The sequence below is a fragment of the Petaurus breviceps genome, unplaced genomic scaffold (assembly GCF_028583685.1).
Source record: "Petaurus breviceps papuanus isolate PSGF00001 unplaced genomic scaffold, PetGlider_PUasm1.0 90847, whole genome shotgun sequence".
In the NCBI taxonomy this organism is placed as follows: Eukaryota; Metazoa; Chordata; class Mammalia; order Diprotodontia; family Petauridae; genus Petaurus; species Petaurus breviceps.
This window is the reverse complement of record NW_027187360.1, coordinates 19,921,079-19,947,730: the sequence shown is the minus strand read 5'-3', so window position 1 is coordinate 19,947,730 and position 26,652 is coordinate 19,921,079. Positions and strand designations below refer to the sequence as shown.

At 35.0% G+C, this 26,652-nt stretch overlaps 1 protein-coding gene across 1 annotated transcript in view; it reads left to right on the top strand.

Moving 5' to 3' along the window:
• Positions 1–26,652, top strand: part of TAF4 (TATA-box binding protein associated factor 4) — a 136,621-nt gene that overhangs the window by 84,300 nt on the left and 25,669 nt on the right. The window contains exons 3-6 of the mRNA XM_069072524.1: positions 14,718–14,884; positions 17,839–17,958; positions 24,782–24,901; positions 25,982–26,104. Of these exons, the coding sequence (XP_068928625.1) occupies positions 14,718–14,884; positions 17,839–17,958; positions 24,782–24,901; positions 25,982–26,104 (530 nt within the window). The remainder of the gene's footprint in view (positions 1–14,717; positions 14,885–17,838; positions 17,959–24,781; positions 24,902–25,981; positions 26,105–26,652) is intronic.

The following is a 26,652-nucleotide window of genomic DNA, read 5'->3' as shown; positions in this document are numbered from 1 at the left end:
ATTTTATTGGAATAGAGAACTTTCAAGCATCTCCCCAAACCAGAACTGAGTATGAACTTTTAAAATACAAATACAAAAATCTAGAGAAACTTGGAAAGCTAAATTTATTTAAGCAATTGTAAGGGGTTGTGATGTATGGTTATATATAAACATTTTAATGGACAAGAAAGAAATAAGTATCCCTTCAAAATCAGTCTCTTCAAATACTATTAAGGGAGTTAAAAGAGGAAAAAAGGACCCGAAAGGGGAAAGAGTGGGTGGGAATTGGTTCTGTCTGAATGTTTGAAGATAGGAAAGAGAAGGTAGAGTGAAAGAAATGCACTAATGTAGAAAGGAAGAAGAATGAAGTGGAACTTACTATTTCTCCTAATTGGTAAGAGGAAGAGAATACAAACATGGAACAAAAGGTGGGAAGAGAGTACATCAGATAAGCCTTACTCTTATTCGAATTGGACAAAGGAAGGGTAGAACATGTGAATAAATACCCACAAACAGTTTGGTATAGAAACATATCAAATTCTATAAGGAAACAAATGCAAGAGAGGTAGGGAAAAATATTTAGGAGGGAACAGCAAAACAAACTTCCTAATTTTGAAGGGAGGGTTAAAAGAAAAAAAGACAAGAACTAGAATCTTAAGGAATGCTCATGAACTAAGGATTGGCTGAGCAAATTGAGGTATATGTAATGTATTGTACTCTGAAAAATGATAGTATGATTTCCAAGATGCAAAGTGAAGTGAGCAAAATCAGGAGAAAAATGGATTAGAGTTGAACTGATTCACACCTTTACCAACAATGCACTAGTTTGCCTATTTTCCCACAGCCCCTCCAGTACAGACTATTCCTGTCATTTGTTATCTTTGCCAATTTTTGGAATCTGAGGTAAAATTTCTGGGTTGTATTGATTTGCATTTCTTTTATTATTAGTTCTTTGGGCTATTCTTTCATATGATTATTAATGGTTTGTAATTCTTTTGAGAACTGCTTTTTCACTGTCCTGTGACCACTTATTATTGGGGAATGTCTTTTTGTCTTATATATTTTTATTAGCTGTTTATATATCTTGGATACCCAAGCCTTATTGGAAATATTTTTTTCCCATTTAACCACTGCCCTTCTTATCCTAGTTGCATTAATTTTGGTTGGGCAGAAACCTTTCAATTTTATTTAATCAGAATTGTTTATTTTACCTTTTAAATTGCTGCTAGTCTTTGTTAAGAAAAATCTCATACCTTGTGTGTTAAGAAAGGCATATTATCTGCTTTTCTTTCTGTGTTTTTGTGGTGTGATCTTTCATGTATCCATTTTAAATTTATTTCTTTAAAAATTCTTTCAAGTAATCAGTTTCTTATTTGGCTTAGTCATCTCTCTAACTTTAGTTACCGAACTTGGGCTTTGTGACAAGGCTAGCTGTGCTTTTTGGGGTGAGGGTGGTTGTCCCTACTTGTTCATGCTCTGGGTCACCAGGTTTCCTGTGCTAACTTCCATCTGGATTAGGCCCCCTGGATTTTTTTTTTCAATTATCAAGTATTTTCTTTCTGCTTCCTACCTCTCCTCTCCCTTCCACCTCACTCCATGTCCCTCTCTTCCCCAAAGAGAAACAAAACCTTTGTAACAAACATATTTAGTCAAACAAAAAAAAAATCCCTCATTGGATGTGTTCAAATTTTTTTGTTTCATTCTGCATATTTAGTCCTTTACCTCTCTGTCTGGAGCTGGGTAACATTCTTTGTCTTTGATCTCTGGAGGTCATCGTAGTCTTTTTTTAAAAACTAACTTTTTGTGTCCTTTTTTTTTTTTTTTTTGCCTTTTTTGGAGGGCAGTTGGGGTTAAGTAACTTGCCCAAGGTTACACAGCTAGTTTTTTTTGTGGATGTTAAGTGTCTGAGGCCCGAACAGAACTCAGGTCATCCTGACTCTGGGCTGGTGTTTTACTCACTGCGCCACCTAGCCGCCCCTTTTTTATGTACTTTTAGGATAGAAGCAGTCACTTGTCAGAAGTTTTTCTTTAGATTTCTTGATCATTGGTTTGATATGAATTTCAGGATTTTGCTGGAGTAAGCATGTGGGATCTGGAAAGTCAGCATCCTTTCAGGAAGATATATTGACCTGAAGTCTAGTCACTCTCTTTCAATATTAATGGGTTTTGAGTTTTTTCCTACTCTTTTGGCATATTCTTTTCCTTCAGATAACTAGTAAATTGATTCTTTGACTGTTCCTTGCTCCTTTCTGAAGCCACACTGGCTCTTAGGTAGATGACCATCTTGGAGGTGAAGGATCAACCTATTAAGGAGGACTTTGGCAAGAATCTTGCCAGCAGTGACTAAGAGAGAAACCCCTCTGTGATTGTCACAGGGCAATCTATTTCCTTTACCTTTATAGAAATGGATAATGGAGGCATCCTTGAACTCCTGGGGGATAGCTTCCTCTTGCCATATAACCTGGAAAATTTCAGTTAGCTTTTATGGGCAGTGGACCCCCTACCTTGTAAATCTCAGCTGAAATAGAATCAGTACTAGGTGCTTTGCCACATGAAAGGAGCCTGATACCATTCAAAATCTCTTCAGTTAGAGCTTTAGCTAGGGAGGGATTAACTTCAGCCTTTATGGGGTACAGGGACCCCAAAAATCCCTTACCCCCCAAAATTAAAAAGTCAGAGGTGTCTTGAGGAAAGAACAGGAAGTTTTATTTAGTTCACGGAAGAAGAGGGTGTCCCTTCCACCAGTATGAACCAGCAGAATGAGGTGTATTACAGAAAACAGAACAAGAATTTATACCCTAATGCAGTCAAGCCCTCTCCCTCCCCCCCACCATCCCTTCTCTCATTGGCTGGGAGGTGGACTTACAATCTGAGCTCGAAATCTTCCCCCAATGGCAAATAACAAAACCCACCACTATCCCCTATTGACTGGGAGGCGGGCAGGGAAACAGGGTATTGTTCATGTCCTTATTTGGCAAACGTAAAAGTGAGGGAACAGAAAAGGTTGAAAGCAAGGGTAGAGATCGAAAATCCCTAAAGGGCCTAATTCTGATAAGGCTGGTATGACAGACAAGGGTGGGGGTGGAAAGACTCCTGAAGGGGCCTAATGCTGATGTTGCAGTAGTAAAGAAGGGGAAGGGGGAAACTGAAACTCTGGCCTGCTCCTACAAGAAAACTTATGGGCTGAGCTTTCACCTTTCCCATTCAAACCTGAGGTAAATGGTCAGTGGCCTCAGCATTGATTGATGATGATCTGTTGAAAACACTATGGAAGTATTCAGCCCATCTCTCTAGGATCATGTCCTTATAAATAATCAGTATGACTATCAGCACCAAATAGCTGAGATGCATCATAGGTCTTTGGCCCATAAATAGCTTTCAGGGCATCATAAAAGCACTTTGGATTGTTAGTATCAGCATAAAACTGAATTTCACTTGCCTTCTTACTGAGCCAGGAATCCTGCATCTCTCTAAGCTTTGCCCGAACTTTGCTTTTGATGGAATTACATGCTGCCTTCTTAGAAATGAATGAACCGTCCTGCTGATAAATCTTGTGGAGTTTTTGTTTTTCATTTAGTAACTTCTGAATTTCCCTCTCATTTTCATCAAACCAGTCTTGGTGTTTGCAGTTGTTCTGACCCAGATGAGCAAATGCAGTGCTTATACACCAAATCTCCGCAAGTTGCCCACTCCTTTTCTGTTCCACTGTTGCCAACTGTGTGTTGGCTCAACTTTCCATCCCAGTTAGCAACAAACTGTTCCCACTCAGAGAAGAGCTCTAATTTGTTGACATTAGTTCTTCTGGTAGTCATTTTGCCTTGAGGGTGCCACTTTTGATGAATGTGAATATTTAGCTTGAAAAGGATAAGTCCAGCACTATTCATCACACATTGCCTTTGTCACCCTCACATCTTGTCTGTCTCTTCTCCTTACAATCACATAGTCTATTAGATGCCAATATTTGCTGCAAGGGTGCATCCATGAAATTTTATTGCATTTAGGTAAATGGAAGACATTGTTGGTGATGAAAAGGTCATGAGATGCACAAGTCTTCAGTATTAAGTGACCATTGCTGTTGCTATTTCCAACTCCATTCTTCCCTAGGGCTCCCTGCTAAGTCTGGTAGTCTGAGCCTGAAGAGGTTACCCATAAAGAGGGTTAGGGTTGCTCTGGAGACCCCAAAATACCAACATACCAGGTCCTGCCGAATTCGACTCAAGTCTTCTCTCAGCCAAAGAAAAATAAAGTTTATTAAAAGTTTGCTTGTATTGGACACAGAGTAAGTCTGTGCTAGGTCATTCTATGGTGCTCTTACAAACATGGAGACAAGATGGGGTCTTATATACAGAAGGTTGTGGGAGGAATCTAGGGGTGGTCTAGGGGAGGAGTTTGAGGAGGGTCTTCAGGAAGAGTTAATGAGGTCAATGAGTGATTAAGGATGGGAGGCCACCTGGAGACTACACCTGGCTGTACTTCTCTGATTTTTCTCCATCTTGCCGTTATAATGGGTCCTCTGCTCTGATGGCCTCCTCATAACAATCCTTGAGATAGGAAGGACAATTCTACTTTGTACAAACATTATTATATCATTTTACTAAAGAGGCAACTGAGAGGTGTAAAGTGACTTGCCTATGGTCATACAGCTTAGCAGATGGCATAGCTTGAACATTGAACCCATGTCTTATAGGTTCACACCCACTTGCTACTCTTTCAACTACACAATTCTTTTTTTGTTTATCTACAACAAATAGAAACTCTACAAAGTTATTTCTGTGTTTTCCCCTAGTATAGTGGGAGCACTATCACCGTCTATGTGACAAAGCCAGTCCTGCTTCAAATGATTTATGATATTTAAAAGTATATACATGTTAAATTTTTTTTCAGATAAAAATTAAGGTTGAGTGACTTTAATTCACATATTAAACTCCTACTATGTGCAAAACTTTGTATCTAGAACTAGACTTGTGATTTCATTAGTATAATGAACTCCCAGATTAGGGAACTTTTTTTTTTGGAGGGGGAAGCCAGGGCAATTGGGGTTAAATGCTTGCCCAAGGTCACATAACTAGTGTTAAGTGTCTGAGGTCAAATTAGAACTCAAGTCCTTCTGATTCCAGGGTTGGTGCTCTATTCACTGTGCCATCTAGCTGCCCCCAAGATTAGGGAACTTCTACTAGTGCAAATCATCATCTCTGCAACTTACAGTCTTAGAGAATTGCCTAGAACCCTGAGAGGTTGGATAACTTGCCCAGGATCACATGGCCAGTGTATTTCAGAGGTGGGAGTTGGAACTCAGGTCTTTGTGGCTCTAAGACCATTTCTTTATCCTCTATGCCTCTGCCTCTTTAATGTGAGGGATGATATGAAAATAAAATTGGCAGGACTTATAACTGACTGGTTTGGGGGTGGGTGGCTTAAGAATGACTCTGAATCATGAATCTGAATGACTGGAAGAATGGTTTAGAGGAAAGAGGGAAGATGATTTGTTCTAGGTTGATAGGAGGAGCACCAGGAAAGAGCAATGTAACAGTGTTTAATTTCTGGTAGATTCATTTATAGAGGCATCTCTCTGTAGCCAGCTTTTGATGATGTTTTGTGAAGTTTTCTACTTTGTGGATTCTTTCAGATTCAGTATTTTCCCTGGATTTTCCTTTAGATTGCCTAAATTTTGGTCATTTTATTGCTTGTTGTGACTTCTCTCATAATTGGCAAGGACAGAGAGAAGAGATGAGACTGTAACAGGCAAATGTATTATGACTTAGGATGATTAGGATGTACTTTTTTAGTACATCTGGTGGGAACAAAGGTACTTTGTCTATTAAAATGAGATCCTTGAACTTACTGTTTATTTTAGTTACCCACACCACTATTGTCATGCTTAATAGATTTCGCTGTGGTATCTATAGTGTGAAGTGTACATAGATCCTTGAAGGCTGCTAGCTAAATTACAAGGTATTTTCAAAGGAAAATAAAACTATTAATCAAGTACTGGGTGGAATTACATTTGTTTAATGTTGAAAATTTTTATGAACAAAGCTACTTTTCATAATCAATAAGGGAGACAGTAACTTAAGCTGCCTTTAATTGTAGCTTGGTAACTATAGTAAGTGTAATCATCAGTACAAAGATTAAATAACTTGTCAACGCAAATGATAAATTTTGTTTTTGCTATGTTACAGGATTTCTTTTGGATTTAGATTGCATGAGAATGATTAATTTCCAACAGTAAGGGAGTGTCATACATTGAATTATATCCTTTCCCAGTTTTTTTGTGCTGCAGTGTTCATTACTGTATCAGTTCTAAACCATAAAACTTAAAATAATTTAAAGGACAAAAAAAGCAAATACATAAAGATCTAAATATAGATAAAAGAATATTTTAGCCATATAAATTATTTTAAAAATATGCAACTGCAGATAAGTAGTCTGTTGCAGTAGGAATAGGCATTGTATTTTGTGACCTTGCATCAAGTAAGGGGAACCAGTTTCTCATTAGATCAGATTTCAGAGAACCACAATGTCATGATGTAATGTGATGTTTATCACAGGGTGATGCTGAGACTTTTGACACAGAGCTCTGTCATGATATTCATCACTGTGGTATCACAAAATGTGCCAATTATTTAATAGGCTGTACTGTAGAAACAGGAGCAGCAAGGTGGTGACGTGTCTCTAGAGTGTTGGGCCTGGAGTCAGGAAGACTCATTTCCCTTAGTTCAGATCTGATTCCAGACACCATGTGACCCTGGGCAAGCCACTTAACCCTGTTTACCTCAGTTTCCTCATCTGTAAAATGAACTGGAGAAGGAAATGGCAAACCACTCCAGTATTTCTGCCAAGAAAACCTCAGATGGGGTCCCAAAGAGTTGGACACAACTGAAACGACTGAATAACTATGGAAACAAATTCTTCATTTTCTTTTCTCTTTTCCCACACCATTGATTAGTATTAGATGATAGCTTTCTTTTCTTCTGCATGGTTGACTAGAATCTGGACGTGTGATCTTTTTGTACAGTGCTCCTTGTGTTGTCTTTTGTGTGCACTGGGAATATGCCTATGATGGGCCTTTCAAATAATCATATGAAAATGGACTTAGGCACTGTTTGAAAATTATTTATAGCTGTGTACTCTGAGACTACAGGTCTCTGATATGTATTTTAGTTACAATTATAACAGTATGATTTCTCTGGTGTCTGCATTTTTGTAGCATGATTTTTCATTAGAGTAGAATATTTAATAGACAATAATTTTAAGAAGTTTCATTTGTTTATACTAAAAGTTTACCCATTTTGAGACGAAAGCTTAAGTGTTACAGTGTTTCACCTAAACAGGATGTTAAGAGTAGAAAGAGTTCTGGTCAAAAGACCTGGGTTTGCATCCTAGTTCTTACTAGTTAAGTAAAGAAGTTGTTTAAGCTTTTGGCGATTTAGTCACCTCATATGTAAATGGTGACTAATAATATACGCTCTACCTATCTCATTGTATGTGAGTAGTTATTGTCATACCTAAGCTTATTATCCCGGTCCCCTTTCCTCTCCCCTCCACCCCCCATTCTCTAGCACCAGTAAGCAATAAATGTTGTTTTATATACTTAAATTCAAGAAATATTTTATTTAATAAATTCAAGACACTAGAGATAGAAAGATGAAATAAGACGCAGACCTTGTTTTGAAGGGGTTTCTGAGCTAATTTAATCTAATATATAAAATGATGAACTAAAGTGCGGCTACCATTCATGGTGTGGATGTGACCCTGGCTTTTCAAAGGCTTTTTTAGTGGAACACATATATGCTCTACCAGGCCCTATTAAGCAGGAGAGACTTTGAGTATGAACCTGCTGATGGACAATTTATGTATTTTGTCCAAGGACCAGCTTAACTAAGTTTAGAAAATTTTATTACCAGAAAGTTAGAATACCATTAAGAAAGAATCAGGAGACCAAGTTTTGTATAGCACTCTTTTTACTCCTGAATTGCTGTATTATTGTGAGTAGGGCATACAGTTTCTTTCTTTCCAGGTCACAGGTTTTTAATGAATTGGGAAATGCCTACCTTGACTTTATCTCATTGGATTAGTATGAGACCAAATAATGATTATTGCCATTAATGAAGAGATGCATTTGAACTAGCTGCTCTATCGTTAGAAATTTCATTACCAGATGTAGACATAATATTGGAAAGAGTAGAGAGGCAGCCCAATGTATTAGAAAGACTCCTGAAAAATCCCACTGTTTTGAGCTTCATTATTTTATCCTTTTGGGCCTTGGTTCCTTTGCCTATAAAATGAAGGGGTTAACTGGCCTTTAAGAACTCTACAAGTCTCCTCTATGTTCCTATGAAGGAATGAATATGAATAATGATAGAATTATCATTAAATATTGAACCAACAACAAATGTGCCATGTAATATGATATATATATATATTTATTTTTTTTTGGTCATAGTGACTCATGAGGAACACCTACCAAGGCATAGAGGAGTTTTGATCTGAATTGGAGGAGGGAGTATCCATACCAGTGATACAGTTGATTCTCGAATTACTGAAGTAATATTAGTTTATAATCTACAACTATTATCATTATGGCTATTTTTATTTAGTTATGATGCTAAATTAGTTGAAAACAGCAGTTCACAAATTAGAGATAAGAGAACACACATGGCCCTCTTTCACTTATCTTTTGGCTTGAGAGATGATATTCTGGTCTTGGCCACCATAATCTGGAGAATAATTTCTCCAGGTAAACTATTTTTGATTTCCCATTCAGAGTGGATCCTCTGAAGGTTTAAGGGTAAAGAACAATTGAGGGGATACTAAGAGTGGTTAATGAGCTAATCAGCATTTTAAAGGACAGTGATAAGGGTGGGGGAGGGTAACTCTTAAAAGCTTTGAGACTAAGTGAACTGCCAGTTCCCAATTTATGAAACTGGTTATTTATATTCCAGAATTCTTTAAATTGATTGTTTGAAACCAGGAATCTGTTTTCCCATAGAAGAAATGTTGTAAATGGTGTATGTTTCTAGATAACCTGTGACAAATCTGTTTTTCTGTAGTGTAATTGAAATACTTTATTTTAAATAAGAAACATTTTATGTTAATATTTTAAATTTAAAGACATATTATAGAAATAAAAGCAAATATTACAATTCAATAAGAACTTAATTTTTCTTGATAATTTTAATTAATTTTCTTGGTATTTAAGGAGAAGTAGACATAATAATCATTATTATTATTTCTGACACATATAGTGCATTAAAGTTTGCAGAGCACTTTCCATAGATTATCTCCTTTGAGGTACTAGAGTTATTGTCCCCATTTTACAGATGATGAAACTGAGGTACAGAGAGTTTAAGCGACTTGCTCACAGTCCACAGATAGTAAATTCAAAGAATGAGATTTAAAATCACTCTTCCTGACTCTATCGCCCCCTTCAGAGTCTTGTTTGGACTCACCTGTGGTCGTTGTAGGGAAGTGGGGGGAAGGGGAAAGACTTTTCTGAAGAAACTGGATTAGTTTTGGAAGGGAGAAGAGGGAGTAGGGTATAATGAGGTTCTGTGTGTTTACATGGGCAGCTAGGTGGTGCAGTGCTGGGCCTGAAGTCAGCCCCTCCCCTCCCCCCCCACATGACTGAAAATGATTGAACAAAATGGGTTTTTATATATGTGTGTGTGTATATATATATTTATGTATATATATGAGAGTGCCTAAGGGCTGGAGGTAGAACTAACTGAGCTGAGCTGTGAAAAGTGAAAAACAGAGCTGGATAGGATTTGGGCAGGACATATGTGTGTGAGAGTGATTATTCTGAGAAGGAAATAAAGGTCTTTTATGCACTTTTGTAGTCTCTAGGTGGAATTGCTAACTGAGGATAGTGTGATTGTTGTTATTGTTGGTGGTGTGTGTGTATGTATTTATGGGTGTGTTGGTGGGGAGAAGGGTATATGGATTGGCTTTGAGGTAGAAAATGGTGGTTGGTTGGTGGGGTAAGATGGTATATATGTAATAGTTAAGAGTTTATAAAAGTTGGGTGTTTGTAATTCAAGGAATGACTATAACTTTAACACCTCAGAATCTATCTCTTGCTCCTTCTCTCTTCTTATTCCCATTACCTTTGTATTCCTAACTCTCCCCCAGTTTTGTCCTCCATCTTTTTCCCCTTCATTATTTTGTTTTTAATTACCCTCTTTCCATTTGCTGCTCCCTCCCCTTCAATGTGTTCTCCCCTCCTAAACTCTTTAACTGACTACAGTATATAACTAAAATATTTTCAAAAACTGCTGCATTTTAAAATAGTTTTGTTTTCATTAATAATTTAAAAAACAGGTGCATATAACTTTTGGTTGTCACAAAAGACAAATTTATTAAGTTATTTCCTTTTTGAAAAAAGCTTCTATTATAGTAGCCCTTGATTTTTTCCTTTTTTTTAAAAAGTGGTTTTATTGATGTCTTTTGTTTTTTTTTTACATCACCATACTGTCACCCAGTATCTTTTCCTTTCCCTCTCTCCATCTTAGAAAGATATCACATATAAAAATAGTAATTTTTTAAGACTAAAGAAGAGGAAAAAAGTCATCCTAGCTGATCAGTACATTGAAAAAGTCAGAAAAGATGTGCAGTATACAATACTAGTGAATATCCTATCCTACTTTTGCAAAGTGGGGTGTAGATTGTGAGAATACCTTCTCATTAATCTTTTGTAGATCCATACTTTATAATTTTGCAACATTCACTCTTGGTTTTCTTGTGTGTGTGTGGTTATTCTTTCCATTTATATTGTAGTCAGAATGAGCTGTATAATATTGTGTATATTGTTTTCTTGGTTCTGCTAGCTCTGCATCATTTCACATAGATCTTTTCATACTTCTCTGTATTTATAATTGTCCTTTTTTATTGAAATATTTTTATAGAAATATTCCATTACATACACGTATTGCAATTTGTTTAGCTATTCTCCCCAGTTGATGGGCATCTACTTTGTTTGCAATTCTTTGATATTATGAAAAGTCTTGTAAATATTTTGGTGCATATGGGGATTTTCTTCTTACCAGTGACCTCTTTCAGTTAAGTCTAGAGTAATGAACTCTCTGGATCAAAGGGTATGGACATTTTAGCTATTTTTTTTTTTACATAATTACAAATTGCTTTCTAAAATGATTGTACTAATTGTACTAACGTATTAATCACAGCTTCACAAACAGTGGACTAGTGTGTCTCCTTTCCACAACCCTTCCTAAGTAAACTATTCCCATCTTTTGTCATCTTAGCCAGTTTGCTGTACTTAGAGTTGTTTTGATCTGCATTTCTCTTATTATTTGTGATTTGGAGAATTCTTTCATATAGTTGTTAATAGTTTGTAAGTCTTCTTTTAAGAATACTTTGTTCATATCTTTTGACCATGATTTTTTTCCTTAGCAATATAAGTATCTCCTCTTCCACTTACCCTCCTCCAGACTAGCAGTTTTCAACCTGGGCCCATGAAATTGTTTTAAAAAATATTTTGTTAACTGTATTTCAGTATAATTGGTTTCCTTTGGAATCCTACCTATTTTATTTTATGCATTTAAAAACCTTATTCTGAGGAGTCCATAGGCATCATTTGATTGTCAGTGGGGTCTATGACATCAAAAAAGGTTAAGAATCTGTCCTCTCTAGAAAAAAGGCCCCTCACCCCTGCCGGATTAAAAAGATAATTAATTACTTTAGCTTCTAATTGTCCTTTTTAATTGTGGGGAAAGTAGTTATTAATGTGTAGGATACTTAATAGAGGAGGCTAGTACTGGCTTCAACAAGAGGAAAGAAAATAGGTAAAAGACACCTGGTCTCTTTTATTTTAATAGTATAATGTTAGTGATGAAGTGATTAAAGGAAATTGTATGAGCTCAAAATTATTATATTTTATAAGTTATGTTTATTTTAATGGGTTTGTGGCATAATAGCTTCAACTGACCTTGTCAAAATTAATATCTACTACTTGATAAGTTAGTTACATGCACAAGTTTGAATGGTGTATCCTTAAAGCATGGTATGTAATTTCTTAGTGTGACATATATGCTTGAATTTACTTTCTTTTGAAAGTTGATGATGGCAATATATTGCAGACATAAGCAGGGAGGAGAGATGTTGCTTAATATATTATTTCATGCCATTTACTTGGAACAGAACTTCCCAATTCTATTTGTGGGATATGTGGCGATTTTTTAAATGAAAAAATTCCAGTTATTAAATTTCAGCAGTGGTAAAAATATCACATATATTGGCCACAAAGTGAATACCTTGATTATTAGTCCTTTCTCATTTATATATCTGGTTGGAATTATTTGTGCCTGAAATGTTGTTTAAGTCTCTTACTGCTTCACCGATCTTTTCCTTCTAACCCACAAGCACATCTTTTTGTTGAAACTTTTCTGAAATTTGTCATTTTGACAATGGTTATTACTTGGTATGGGTTTCCTGTAATTTGGGAGATTTTAGATAATTATTTCTTTAGAATTGTAATTGTAGGTGATCTCATGGATATACTACTTAAATATTTTGCTAAGTTTCTCTAGAGTCATTGTTTTACTTTAAAAAAGTTTTTCTTCTATTAAGGTTTACATGTTCATGCTAACAAAAATGGATTCGAGAATGAGAAATTGATCATAAAAATTACCTAAAGGTTTTTAAACATTAAACAGAATTTGCATTAATTACAAATATAGCAGGTTTCACCTAATCATAAAGGAAAGGAGAACAATGGCTTTTTCTTGTGTGTTTGAGGATGATCAAGAATAACTTGATTTTATTATTTTTTTTCTCTTTATTTTGTGCATCCAAATGCATAAATGTGTTGTGATGCCTTCAGTTGTGAATGGTCACATTTTTTTTCTTAGAAGAGGATAATATATGAACTCTGATATGGTCAGTATATAGTGAAAAGAGACCTTAGAGGTCATTCAGTATAATCCTTTAAATTTACATTATTTCCTACTTTATTTGAAAAACTTTTCTTAAGCATTTCTTTAGTCATGACATTTTAAAAAGAGATGAAAATGTCTACTAGAATATAAATTTGGTGAGGGGACAGGGTGTGGGTAACCTTCTTTATTATGCCTTTCCAATTTTTATTTTCTGGATGAATGAGTTCATCTTTTGTTTTAATACCTCTTGTATTCTCATATTTGGTAGAGGGGATGTGAGAAAGGAAGGAAACAATTTTAATGAGAGGTAATATTAATTTTGGAATATGACCTTTTTAATATTAAAAAGATTTCTGATTATTTGTACTATCTATGAAATATTTAGAAAGAGAAATAGAACTCTATTTTGAGGCCATCTTCTTATAAAACTTCAAGTTTCTTTAACTTTTGACTAAAGAGGCAAGCTCTTATAACCTTTAAAGGAATTTTCCAGATTTGCTTTTGCCCAGTGGAGGACAGTTTCCTTTCTTAACTAAGATGAGGAGAAAGTTGGAGAGCTTGTCTTAAGATCTATTTTTTTTTCTTAGTTTGTCCAGTTGGTTTGGATTTGAGTGATCTGTTTCACTGAATTGGAGATGCCTCATTTCCCGGCCTATTTTATTTTTCAGTTGGGGTGTAACACAGTGCTGAGCCATCTGTTGTGGATTCACTTGAGAAGGATTATGACTTTTATAGTCCTCTTCTTGCAGTTTCATTACTAATTTTGTTATGGGAAATTAAGTTTAAAAGTTAGACAATTTTGTTATTGTTTCTAATGGAACTTATCATTTAAATGTCAAATCTAATAGAATTTTCTTTTTTTGTGTTTTAGCTAAAGAAATGCAAAACAATATGGAAGAATTCTTCATTTTTCTGAACTCTTTTCTATCTAGTGCTTGAACATTTTCAGTGTTGGTTATGTATACTCAACTATAAAGATAAGCACCAAACCACATGGCTTTTTCCTAAGAGATGTCAGACATTTGGCTCAGAGAGAGCTAGACAGTAGGCCTAAAACAAATCTAATACACTGTGACTCTCCCTTCTTTTTTCATTTTGTTTGGATTTCATGGAGCTCTGTCTGTAGGGAAACTCAGAAATGAATTTGCCGTGGGGATTATTATCTTTTTTTTTAGCTTTATGATAAAGTCAAAGCAGGTATGGATGACTGGAAAAGAAGGAAATGTGAGTAAGGTAGTGCAAATTTTGTAGAAACATAAAAGCTTAGAAACGAAAAGGAGTTTAAAGGTTATTTAGTCCTACTCTTTTATGTTACAGATGAAAAAAATGGAGGTTAGGAAAGGATAAGTGACTTGCTTACAGTCATTTCACTAGTTAGTGTTAAGAGTTAGGACCAGAGTCCAGGTCTCTTGACTCCTAATCTAATGTTATTTCTACTATGCTATTGCTATTTAATAGGTCAAATAGGGATTTTTCATTTAAAAAACAAGAAGGATCTACTTTTGTTTTACTTCTTGGTTTACATAAGGAAGGTTTAATGGTTATTTAAATTCTATAACCCTTTGAAAAAGCTAATCAAATAAAATGGAATACATAAAGATAAATTTTATATTAAAAACTATTTTTAAGTTCAGTGAATTTATTATTTTTAGATCTGTTCTCGTTCTTTCTCTCCCTCTCTGTCTCCCTTCTTCTCTCTCCCTCTCTCACCTTCTCCCTACCTCTTCTTTACTTCTTCCTCTCCCTTTTCAGATTTGTTAGGTTTTCCTTTGATAAATGTATTTTTTTTATATCATATCTTTGTGAAAAGCTGCTTTTCTTGATTACAGCTTGCTTTTTCCATAGGTATGGTCCTCATTCGAAGTGAGAATGGACAGTTGTTAATGCTTCCTCAACAGACCTTGGCACAGATGCAGGCACAGGCCCATGCTCAGACCCAGCCTCAGAATACCATGGCACCACGCCCTGCAACTCCCACAAGTGCCCCTCCTGTTCAGATATCAACTGTGCAGGTGAGTATACAAATTAGTACTTAGATATTTTGTTGGTTTCTTGTTCCCATCTTTGTGAGATATCATATTGATCTCACATTTCAAGTACTGCAAATCATGACTCCTTTTGTGCCATTTTATCCTGAACTATCCTTGGCCACATCTTTCTCTATAGATTCCATAAAGGATCCAACCCAATAGAATGAAGCCTTTTCAGTGCTTATAGGGTACCAGTGCAGCACTCAGTTGTCCAATTATTTATAAATGAGCACAGTTCTTCCAAAATACCCCTTTTAACAGTCCATTCTATTATTAATTTAGGATATTGGAACATTTAACTCAAAACTCATGAGGCTGTCATATAGTGGTACTATTGGTACCTCATTGTATAATTGTTGGAGATAAACTATAAGGTTATATCCCAGGATCTGTTGTAAACTTTCTTTCTCTCTCCTTTTCCTTTTTGACTCTTTTTTGATTCCTTTTTTTTTTTTTTTTTTTTTTGCTTTTTGGAGGGCAATTGGGGTTGAACGACTTGCCCAAGGTTACATGACCAGTTTTTGTGTTAAGTGTCTGAGGTTGAATTTGAACTCAGGTCCTCCTGACTCCAGGCCCGGTGCTCTATTCACTGTGCCACCTAGCAGCCCCTTTGACTCTGATTCTTAAAGCAAGGCATAATAAAATAGAGGAATTGTCCAATCCCCTCATTTTACAGATAAGGAAATTGAGACTCACTGGGGGAACTGTCTTCTTTATGATCACAGAATTTCAAAGTTAGAAGGGGTTCTGGGAGGCCATCTAGTCAAATCTGTCCTTGACTGGAGAACTTCCTCTTTTTTTTTTGGATATCTTGGATATGTCAGTATAAGTTTTACAGAGATAGTAAGAAGCAGAGTTGAAATTCAAACTCAAATCCTCTGCTCTAAATATGGTATTCGTTTGCAATATCATACTAAATTAGAGGGTAAATATTCCCAAAGTATTTTAAAAAGCAGTTCACTCCATTTATTAAATTATAGGTCATTACATCTGTTTATTGATCACTTGCTAATTAAGTAAGGGTGGAGATATGTAGGAGGAGAGGTTTTCAGAGAATTTTAAAGTACAGGATGCTCATTGCCGATTAAACTGCAAAAAAATGAACTAACGACAGTATCCCTGAAATTAAGATGTATTAGCAGAAAAGTAAAATTAACAATAATTTTATTTTAATGCAACTTTTCATGGGTAAACTTTGCTTTTGATATATTCAGCATAGATCTTACTCTTATAATCTGATGATAATGACTGACATTATTGAAAGAGTGGCAGTGATCACAGAAAGTTATACCTAAGAAAGCCAAAGGAGACACTTGCAGGTATTACAGAGCTGTTAAAAGGTATCTGTGTGCCCTGTGCAAGTTTTGAGAATTGCTCTTGTGTTAATTACCCTTCATAGACTTTGAGCCTTTTCTGTGACATACACAACTTACACTTACTGAGATATATGCTTTGGTAATACAAAACCTAAAACAGTATTTTAAAGTGCCATGTCCTAGGCAGCTGCCTCAAGCTGAGAGTTTTAGTCTTCTTAACAGTTATTGCTAACACTTAAATGGAGTTGGTTAGGTAAATCAACAAATTTTTAATAGTGTTGTAACCTTATTTGTCATTGCATGTCAGGTTCTGGGAATCTGGTTTATCTGGAAAAAAACCCCATCTTTTAGCTTTTAAGCTGAAAAATTTGGCAGATAGTGGCACAGATACTTGTAACTGCTTTAAACATTCAAATCCCATGGAGTTATTAGCAAAGAGCTCCCAATTAAATGGAAACTAACTATGTAGTTCATTTTTAATGTGCACTTTTAAATAAGTCTGCAAGATTGTGTGGATTGATCGTTTATTTGATTAGCTTCCTGTAGGGTTCATGTGGAAGAATTAAAATCACATATGTTAGATTTTGATAAGTGCAGAAGAATGTCAAAATTCTAAAATGTGATTGATTATATGTTGGGGATCAAAGTTTTTTCTAATGGAACGCTTTGTCCTAAGGGAAGATTATATTAAGACATTGTCTCTAACTATTATAATTTTAATTATAGTTATCTGCTTCTGTTCCAAGATTAATTGCTGGTGATTAAAATGGGGACTAGCACAGAACCTAAAAACTTTTCCTACTACCTGAGCCATACCATCTCAAATAGTGAAAAGTGCAATATCCTATTTAAGGCAGGAGAGTGTATATAACTAGTGAACTTAGAAAACATTTCCTATTTTTAACCTTAAGTAATCTAAAATGTTATTTTTCCATGATATAATGATGTTATCCTACTCTCCTCTGATAGCATGTGTTAAATAAAATGAAATATGAAATATCTATAGTCGCATTTTAGTTGTTGATTTTACATTTTATAAACCTATCACACACACACTTTAACTGCCAGCCTTCTTTTAAAAAAGCATAAAAACTGAGCTGATAGAGGCCTAAATATCTTCTGTTAATTTTGGGTTAACCAACAAATATTTTTACTGCTTTAGTGCAGTTACATAGTCTTTACTAACACAGTAATAATTCATAGCAAAACTTTGATGTGACAATTTTTCAGATGCTTCACATTTCTAAAAATATTCTCTTTATTTTAGGTAAAGTAATTCTAGTTTTACATTTGTTAGAGTTTATGAGAAGACTGGACTTTTGTTTTTAGCAAAACAGGTTTTTGATTGCCTGTAGAAAATATTGAAATGTTTGGATAGCTGTGGTTTTTATGAAGTAATTATTTTAGATGACTTTATAATGTATTTTTTCTAAATGTATTTTGTACCACATATATTAAAGAATTGATTTTTTTCATATGTTGGTCAGAGTATTTTGGCTATCCCAACCTATCCCAAGCAATATATTAATGCCAGTGCTTATCACTGCACTTTGAAACATAGTAAATTCTTAATGAATGCTTGTTGATACAAAGTTTAGACAATTCTGGTTTCTTTTTCAGGCTCCTGGAACACCAATTATTGCACGGCAAGTGACACCGACTACCATAATTAAGCAAGTGTCTCAGGCACAGACAACGGTACAGCCAACTACAACATTACAGCGTTCTCCTGTAGTACAGGTGAATAGTTACTCAAAATGAAACTGTAATCCTGAAATAATTTTAAGAACTCTTTTAAAGCATTAGGTTTTTATATTGGCTGGGGATGTAAAGTGATTTATAATTAATGCCAGTGATTAGATGCTGCTTAGGCCTCATAAGTCTATTATAATAATTGAATACCATTTTATTTTGGGGTACAAACTATTGTTTGAGCCTTTTACTGCTAAAGATTAAAAATGGTGAGTAAAACATTGTCGAAGTTTTAATCAGCTCTGTGAGAAAGAAGTGATACCTATGTTATATCTAAAATCCTAAGCAATAGTAGTAAAATGACTATAGAAAAAATGAAAGAAAAGTGAGTTTTCTGATTATTCAGGAGATCTGTCCTCAAATCACTGGATGCACATCAGACTCAAAAGTAAATAAGAAAAAATGTATTATCTATCTTTTTATTTTGTCTTGCTTATCCTTTCTCCAGGAGGTATCCAAGTGGTAAAATAAATAATTTTGGCCTATACAAGGATGGTTTTGTTCTAATTAATGAGTGAATATATTATGGATAGCTTTCATATGTTTTAGCAAAATAAGAATGGGATTGTAGGTACTGTAAATTATTTGGTATTATTGGTTTCAGATTAATTGAAAATTAAGAAACATTAAAATTTGTAGTAAAAAGTGATTTTTTTAAAAAGAAAATTTAGAATAGATATTCTTTAAACATACTATTTATATAGTGAAACATCTTCATCTAATTAGGAAGAAATTATTTTCCACTGAAATAGATAGTTTTGATATCTAGGCAATATGTTTATGGAAATTAACATGTATATTTAGAAAACAAATTTTTCAATAGCATATTAGATATTCAAGTTTGATACTTTTTCCTGATATTTTGGAAAATCTTTTGAAAGACGATTTGAAATGTGTCACCTAAAAATTTTTATTGAGTCATAAAATCTTTGAGTTGGAAGGGATGTTAGAAAACATTTAGTTCCACCTATACTTGAGCAGGTACTCCATGATCTCCCCAACTAGAATTCATTCAGCCTTTCAACTACTAATGGAAGACCTCCAGTGAAGGGGGATTTACTACCTCTTTAAGAGAGCTTATTCTATTTTTGGACAGTTCTAATTATTAGGAAGTGTTTCCTCAAATGGAATAGAAATCTGTCTTCTGCATCTTCCAAATCTTTGTCTAGGTCTTCCCCCAAGGATCAAGCAAATGAGTCTAATCTTTTCATGTGATAACCCATCAAATACTTGAAGACTGCTAGTATGTTAACTTAACATGTAATTCCCTACCCCTGCCAAATCTTTACTTTGATCCTTGTCTGACATGGTTTTAATTTCCCTCATCACCCTTCTTGCCTTCTTCTGGAAGTATTTTTGTTTGTCCCTGTCCTTCCTAAAGTATGCTCAGAACATATTAAAATATTTCAGATGTGGTCTGACAGGGGAAGTACTCTAACCTATCTTGTTCTCATTACCCTATTTCTTTTTAATACAGCTTGAGACTGCATTAGCTTTTGTGACTATCATATCATACCATTGATTTATATGTTGAACTTGAAGTCCACTAAAAATCCCACACTTTTCCCCATAGTAAATAAGTACTGTTTAGCTACATCTTCCCCATTATGCAGTTGATTTTTAAAAAACCCAGTAAGATGTTGGAATTCATCAATATTAAATTTATGCTTATTAATTTGACCCATCATTCAAACCTCTTGATTTTTTTTTTTTTTGCATCTTGAGTCTTTCTTCCAGTAATTAGCAATTTCTCTCAATTGTAGATTGGATACATATGCCATCATCCAAATCATTGATTAAAATTGTTGAACGGAATAGGGCAAAGGACAGATTCCTTCTATTAGGTACTTCCCTCCAATTGACATCATTCTTTGGCTTGGGTTGTTTAGCTTGTTTTAAATTCATCTAACTGTAATTTACATCTTTCAATTGTGTTTATAATGGTACTTTAAGAGATTTTTTTCACCTATTGGAATTCAGGTATATACTATGTCTAAAGTATTCCTATGTTCTAGGCTAGTAACTGTCAAAAAAGAGATTAGTCTGTAATTAGTCTGGACTTGTACATGATAAAGCCTTACAAACTTTAGTGCCTCCCTTTCTAAATGTACATAAATAATTCCTTTAATAATTTTTTCAGGAATCAAAGTCAAACTCATTAATCTATAATTTGAAAAATCACTGCCCCCACCCCCTTTAAAAACTGACAGTTTTGTACCACCTCTCCTATTACCACAGTTTTTCTGAGATCATGTGTATGTAGCCTGCTGTCACATCCACAAGTTCTTTCAGTACCATTATGTTCAGAACATAAACTGATGGGGGCATGCAGATTTTTTTCTTACAATCTTCTCAGTTTGTCTTGAATTTCATTTCCCTGTTAGCCTTTTTTACTTAGTCTAAAATAATTCTACTTTGTAGAGAAAACACAAGCAATATGATTGGTTCTTTCACTTCTTTATAGTAGAATATTTTTATCCCATGTATGTGAAAATAGTAACCTTATCTCTTCTTTGGTCTTCTCCTTGTCCCCAACATAGCAAAGAATCCCCCCTTTTTGATACCCATAGCATTTATTGGTTTAAAATTTTTTGGAGGGTAAAATCTTTCTAAGAAGGTTGGTGGGATATTATAAGCAATATCATCTCATAAAACAATGAAATAGGGGAAGGAAAAACGAGTTTACATAAAACTTGGTGAGAGACTCAACTAAGCAAAATCATCCCAAGGGCATTTAAAAGTGAAACTGAAAGGACAACAAAGACAAAAAATGGAAAAGATCTGTGAAGATTTCTATAACAAACTGTTTTCTCCATCAATGACAGTGGAGCCACCACATTTGGACTCTAACATCACAGTCCCTGATGTGCTATAGGAAGAAGTGGAAATGACACTAAAGAAAACAAAGATGGGAAGAGCATCTGGACTGGACCAAGTATACACAAAGGAGGTCTGTGCTGGAGGTGATTCAATTTTGAGTGCATTGAGGGATTAATTCTCAAGGTATCTGAAAAAGGGAAGGATACTAAATGCCTGGAAAAAGTCACAGACCTTATTATTACCCCAAAAAAGCAACTGAGAAAATATCAGCAACCACTGACCCATGTGACTACTTTCTCACCTCTACAAAATTTTTTATGAGATGTTATATATTGAGGGCATCATTGATGAAAGCATGAGAAGTGATTAGGCAGGCTTTTGCAAATAATCTACAGTAGACCACATCTTTACAGTTCCATAATTGACTGAAAGGTGTAGAGAATGCAGTATACCACTGTCCTCATTGTTTGACTATAGAGAATTTGATTTGGTTGAGCAAAACACCACCTTAAAGGGTTTCCTTCAATAAGGTGTCTCCTTGCCATTTGTCAAAATCAAACAAAATTCTTTGAAAGATATAAGAACAGAAAGAACTTTTGGTTGACTTCCTGGTTATTAATAATGATTCATAGTGATGTGTATGACATGATCCTTAAAACCAGTTGATGTATGCTCATCAGAGATATTTGCCACCATCATGGAGATAGTCCTGTTCAGTGTACAGATGGAAGAGGGATTCTCTATAGATGGTGAGGTCCTCCAGATGTTCCTGTTTGAGGATGACATTGTGCTGACTACATCAAGACCTGGAACATTGCCTCCTAAATATGATCTAAAATCACTCTAAAGAGGTTGGCATAATTATCCACACAGGAAAAGCCAAGTGGACAAAGAATTTTGCCTGTTGTCCATACTATGATATGTGTTTCAGTGGACAACCCATAGAGCTGGTTCATCAATACATATATCTTGGACATACACAGTGGATGGACAATAAGCTATGCCCAGAATTAAACGGAAGGAGGAAAGTAGGCAGGATTGCCTTTAGGATATGTGTAGCACTTTCAATGACCCTGTTTCATCCTGAAACAAAAAGTTTTTTTTTTTAACAGAAGTATTCTTTTGGTGATACTATATGCCAAAAGCCAAGGAATACTACAGTATTTGAAGAATTAAAGTTGAGGGCGCCCAAAGGGTAATGGAGAGTTGCATTGTTGGCATGTGTAGGTTGCATCATATTGCCAAGGGAGAATTGCTTAGGTGGAAAGGCATAAAGGATGTCAGCCCAAGATATATAACTGGAAAAGATGGTGGGCTAGTCATATAGTGAGCACAAGGGATAAGTAAAGGACAGTGTGTATATGATGCCAAGAGATCTAGAGGAAGGCCCTAACATATTGGGTGGACCACCCTGCCCTGCCCCTGTGGAGGAAAGACATGGACAAAAGTACCATTGGATGAGAAGGCATGGATGGGTTCTGATCTGCACCACTGGAGGGAGAAATCACATCGATGAGCTCAAAGATCTGTCAGAGGAAAAAAAAAGCCATTCATCACAAACCTCAGCTTTGTTTTTAGCATTTCTCACATGCTTATCTGATACTCTTGTGTTCATTGCCAGTTATCTGTCCTTGCTTCCATCTTCTGTATATTGAAAAAAATCTATTGGTTGATGAATTTCTTGTGCAGCCATATCATTATCTTTATGTAGTTTCTTTTATTCTTTAGCAGAATTATTTGTGATCATGGTAGGACTTTAGGCCATCAGATCCTATCTTTTATCAGATATCTTTTACCCAGCTTTCCCTTTCTTATCTTATTTATGATGACGTTGTCATTTACTTCTAAGATTCCTATCATTTCTAATACAAAAAGTTTATCCTTATTTGTCAGTACTAGGTCCAGAGTAGGAGCTATTCTGCCTTTTGAAGAAGGAAATTTATCATGATGGCAAGTCAAAATTTTCTTAGCTGTTCTGCTTATATCAGAGAGCTCAAAATGTTTGTTTAGTTAAGGTCTATCTATATACAGTAGCTGAATTTTAGTTTTCTGTTCAAGGTTCTGCTTAAAGTTAATGATTGAAGCTTAAATGAAACTACTTAATTTATGAGAGCAATATAATAAAGTATGGCAGTTGAATTAGATTAACTGATTTATTAAAAGCAAGCATCCAACTTAAAGATCCTGTGCTTAGAAAAGACTGTCCCTATATCACATTTATTTGGGTTAGTTAGTAACTTTATGAGTTTCAGATATGGCTAATTATGCCTCAATGTGAATTAATTCCAGTTTTTTCCCTCCTAATATCTGAGACTAGTTATAACAAGGTATGCAAATTTTGTTTGGAAGTAGGAAAATGCCAGTAATTCGGAGTACAGAGTGCTTAGGCTGGGTTGGTGTGGACAAAAGGTACAGAAAGTAAGGTGGGATGATAACAAAGACAGACTTTGTCAATTAACGAATTTTTCATAGAATTGGCCCTACACTTGGGAAATTGGTAGGACCTTCCCTTCTGCTATGCCACATCGCTGCCTGCTCCTAGGATTAGGGTGGGTTTTTTGTTTGTTTTCTTAGTATTATAGTCTAGCTACATTAGTACTTAAATAAGCTTTTGTGGGCTGGCATAAGGAATCTGACGAGAAATTAGCATTGCTTCTGTGGGTAAATATGCTGTGGATTCCAAACTGTTTACCTATTAATGAACTAATGAATTGCTAGTACCTGGAAAAAGAAAAAGAAATATTTGAAGGCTAGGTTTGCAAACAAAGAAAGTATATATTTAAAATATCAGTGAATATTCAGGTTTGTTAATATAAAATAGAACAGAAATCTTAGAAATGTGTTTGAGAGCCTGCAACTTGAACTATGGGCGTTCCTTAGTGTAAGTTTGTTTAGCTTTGTCAGATTTGATAGATTTGTTAGCAGTCAAAATTCCTTTGCTTTAATATTTTATTCTTGTCTAAAACCAACCATCTTTCCCATTTATCACATCTTTTCGAAGATCCTCCTTTGTAACTCTTGATGAAATTAGCTTTTGAAGTATTTTTTTTTTTAAGAATTGGAGACAGGATGGATAGATGGATAGTGTAGCAAAAGGACCAAGTATTACACCTGAGATTTAATAACCACTTGGTGATATATTTAATCTGTGTATTGTTTTTAATTTTAGCATGAATATCCATATTGGAGGCATTTTGATGTTTTTCAAGTACTGTTCCAGTCAATTTGTGAGTTAGAAAATTTTAAGATTAGGAGAGTTATAGTGGAAAGACTTGGAATCAAAAGACTGTTCAAATTCTAGATGCCACTTAACTGTAACTGTGTGACCTTCAACAAATCACTTCACTTCATTTGGTCTCAGTTTTCTCTTCTGTAAAATAGATGGAACAAAGAATTAGATTACTTTTTCTGATCCCTTCCAGTTCTGAAAGTCTATGATTCTATGAATTAAAAGATTGATAAATTTGATGAGGAAAAGAGATAAGGGGGACAGTGGTTTCTGATGTCCACTTTCTCTGAGTACCAGGGGCCCCATTTTACTAATTAAGATAAATATTATTAATGTTTCTAGTCACTAAGATTTTAACACTGACTTCTTAAAGCCAAAGTATTTTTAATTCCTAATTTTGAAAAGACCAAATTCTATCAACATTTGACACAAGTACAAAGAGTTTTTGTATTAGTGTAGTATTGTGAAACTTGAGAGACACAAATGTTTAATGCTATGCCATCTTATTCAAATTAGAACCTGTGCAGTCTTCAGTTAATAAATCATGTTTGTAACTCACTTTTCATTTTAAACCTGAGTACTTTTGTGCCATCCAGTGGTTAGGTTTCAGTATTGCAATATGAGATGATTGGTTGTAGCTCTATGTAGTACCAATTTTGATATTTCTAGTAGCTGTAGGAAGTTAAATTAACAATAGTTATATCTGAAAGCTGATTTTGACTTCATGATGTGCAGTTACCAATTCTTTCATATTTGTTGTAGCCTCAGATTGTTCTGGGTGGTACTGCACAGACAGCTGCGTTAGGAACAGCCTCAGCTGTACAGCCTGGAACTGCTCAGAGGACTGTCCAAGGAGCCACAGCAACTTCTGCTGCTGCCACAGTAAGATCATGCTTTCGCTCTTCTCATTCTAAAGCAGGGGTTCTTTACCGTTTTGGTGTCATTGAACCCTTTTTTGCCTTCTGGTGAAGCCTTTGGACCCCTTCTCAGAATGATGTTTTTAATGCATAAAATATATAGACTTGCAAAGGAACCAATTATAGTAAAAATAAATATAACTTTTTTTCCCCCCATCTAACTTCGTGGAACTCCTGAAATCTAGGCCATTAATTCCTTAGAGGTTCATGGACCCTCAGTTAGGAACACCTGCTTTAAATAGATGAATAGATACACAATGATAATATGCTAGTCAAGCACATTAAGGTCTATTATATATAAGAAAATGATTCTATTAATAACAATAGTTTACACTTATATGTTGCTTTGAGGCTTGCAAAGTGCTTTCTGTTTTTCCTCACAAAAGTCTTGTGAAGCAGGAAGCAAACCTTTACTTATATTCCTATCCTGATTTTGTATGGTGACATGGAATTGACTCTGGATTTGTGAAAGTTATGCCAACAGAGCACATACTTTTGAAGGACTCTGTACAGGTTCATTAATGGACTTTGTGTCTGTTGTCCAAGGACTAACATAGTTGAATTGGATAGACTGATCACTGTAGTGTTGGTGCAACAATTCATTAATTAGAGTTCCAAAGGGTTGAAGGATTGTCATCAGTATTAGTTTCAGGAATACCCATACCACTGAAATCACAAATTGCTTATTATTTTTAGAAAGGGAGCAAATTAAAGCTCATGTTACAGTTTTTCCAGTGATAAAAATCTCTGTTTAGTTTCAGTCCCCTTATATATACATGGGGGACATCAGTATATGCTGTCCTTTCACCTCAAGGCAAAGTTAATTTTTGAATATACAAAAAAAGAACCCATTTTCTTTTGCTTTTAAAGAATTTCACGCCAGAATTCTAGAAGTATGATTTTTCCATCTTTATGAAAATAACTTTAATTAAGAAATACAAAGTAGAAGAAATGTACATACTCCAGTGGGACTAGAAACTATTAATGAAAAATTGCATTTTTAATACTTTTTGGGTTGCTTATTTGTTTTTAATATTTAACACAGGAAACTATGGAAAATGTGAAGAAATGTAAGAATTTTCTATCTACATTAATAAAACTGGCTTCATCTGGTAAACAGTCTACAGAGACAGCAGCAAATGTCAAAGAATTAGTACAGAACTTGCTGGTAAGAACACTTTTGAACAATAGTATTTTGCCTTAGGATACATTTTGATGCCAAAAAAATGTGCTATAATGTGATTAATAGGGCAGGTGTGAAAAGAAAATACATCTCAATTCTGATGGAAATAAAAAGTATTATTTGGATAAGGTTATGATGGACTAGATTCAATTTTTTTTGTCAAAATTATAACATATTTTAGATTGATAAATTTAGAGGGACAAATTTGGACCTTATGAGGACATCTTCTGGAGGAAGCCCAAACCCAATTTTACCTCCAGCTTTGATCATTTCCAAACTGATCTGACTTCATTCTGACCATTATCCTCATTCCATTCCACCAGAACTCAGACTCTCCCTCTGGGACCTTGGGCTCTGATACCTGAACTTTCACCTTATCCTGTCCAGAATTATGCCTCCATGCCACTTCTTGGCCATTTCTAAACTGTGCCACCTGTACTTAGGTTATCTTCCTCATCTTCCTCCTATCAGAATTACAACTCTTTCCCTGGGGAGTGTGGGTTCTCATTAGGTTAACTTTATTTTTACTGGAA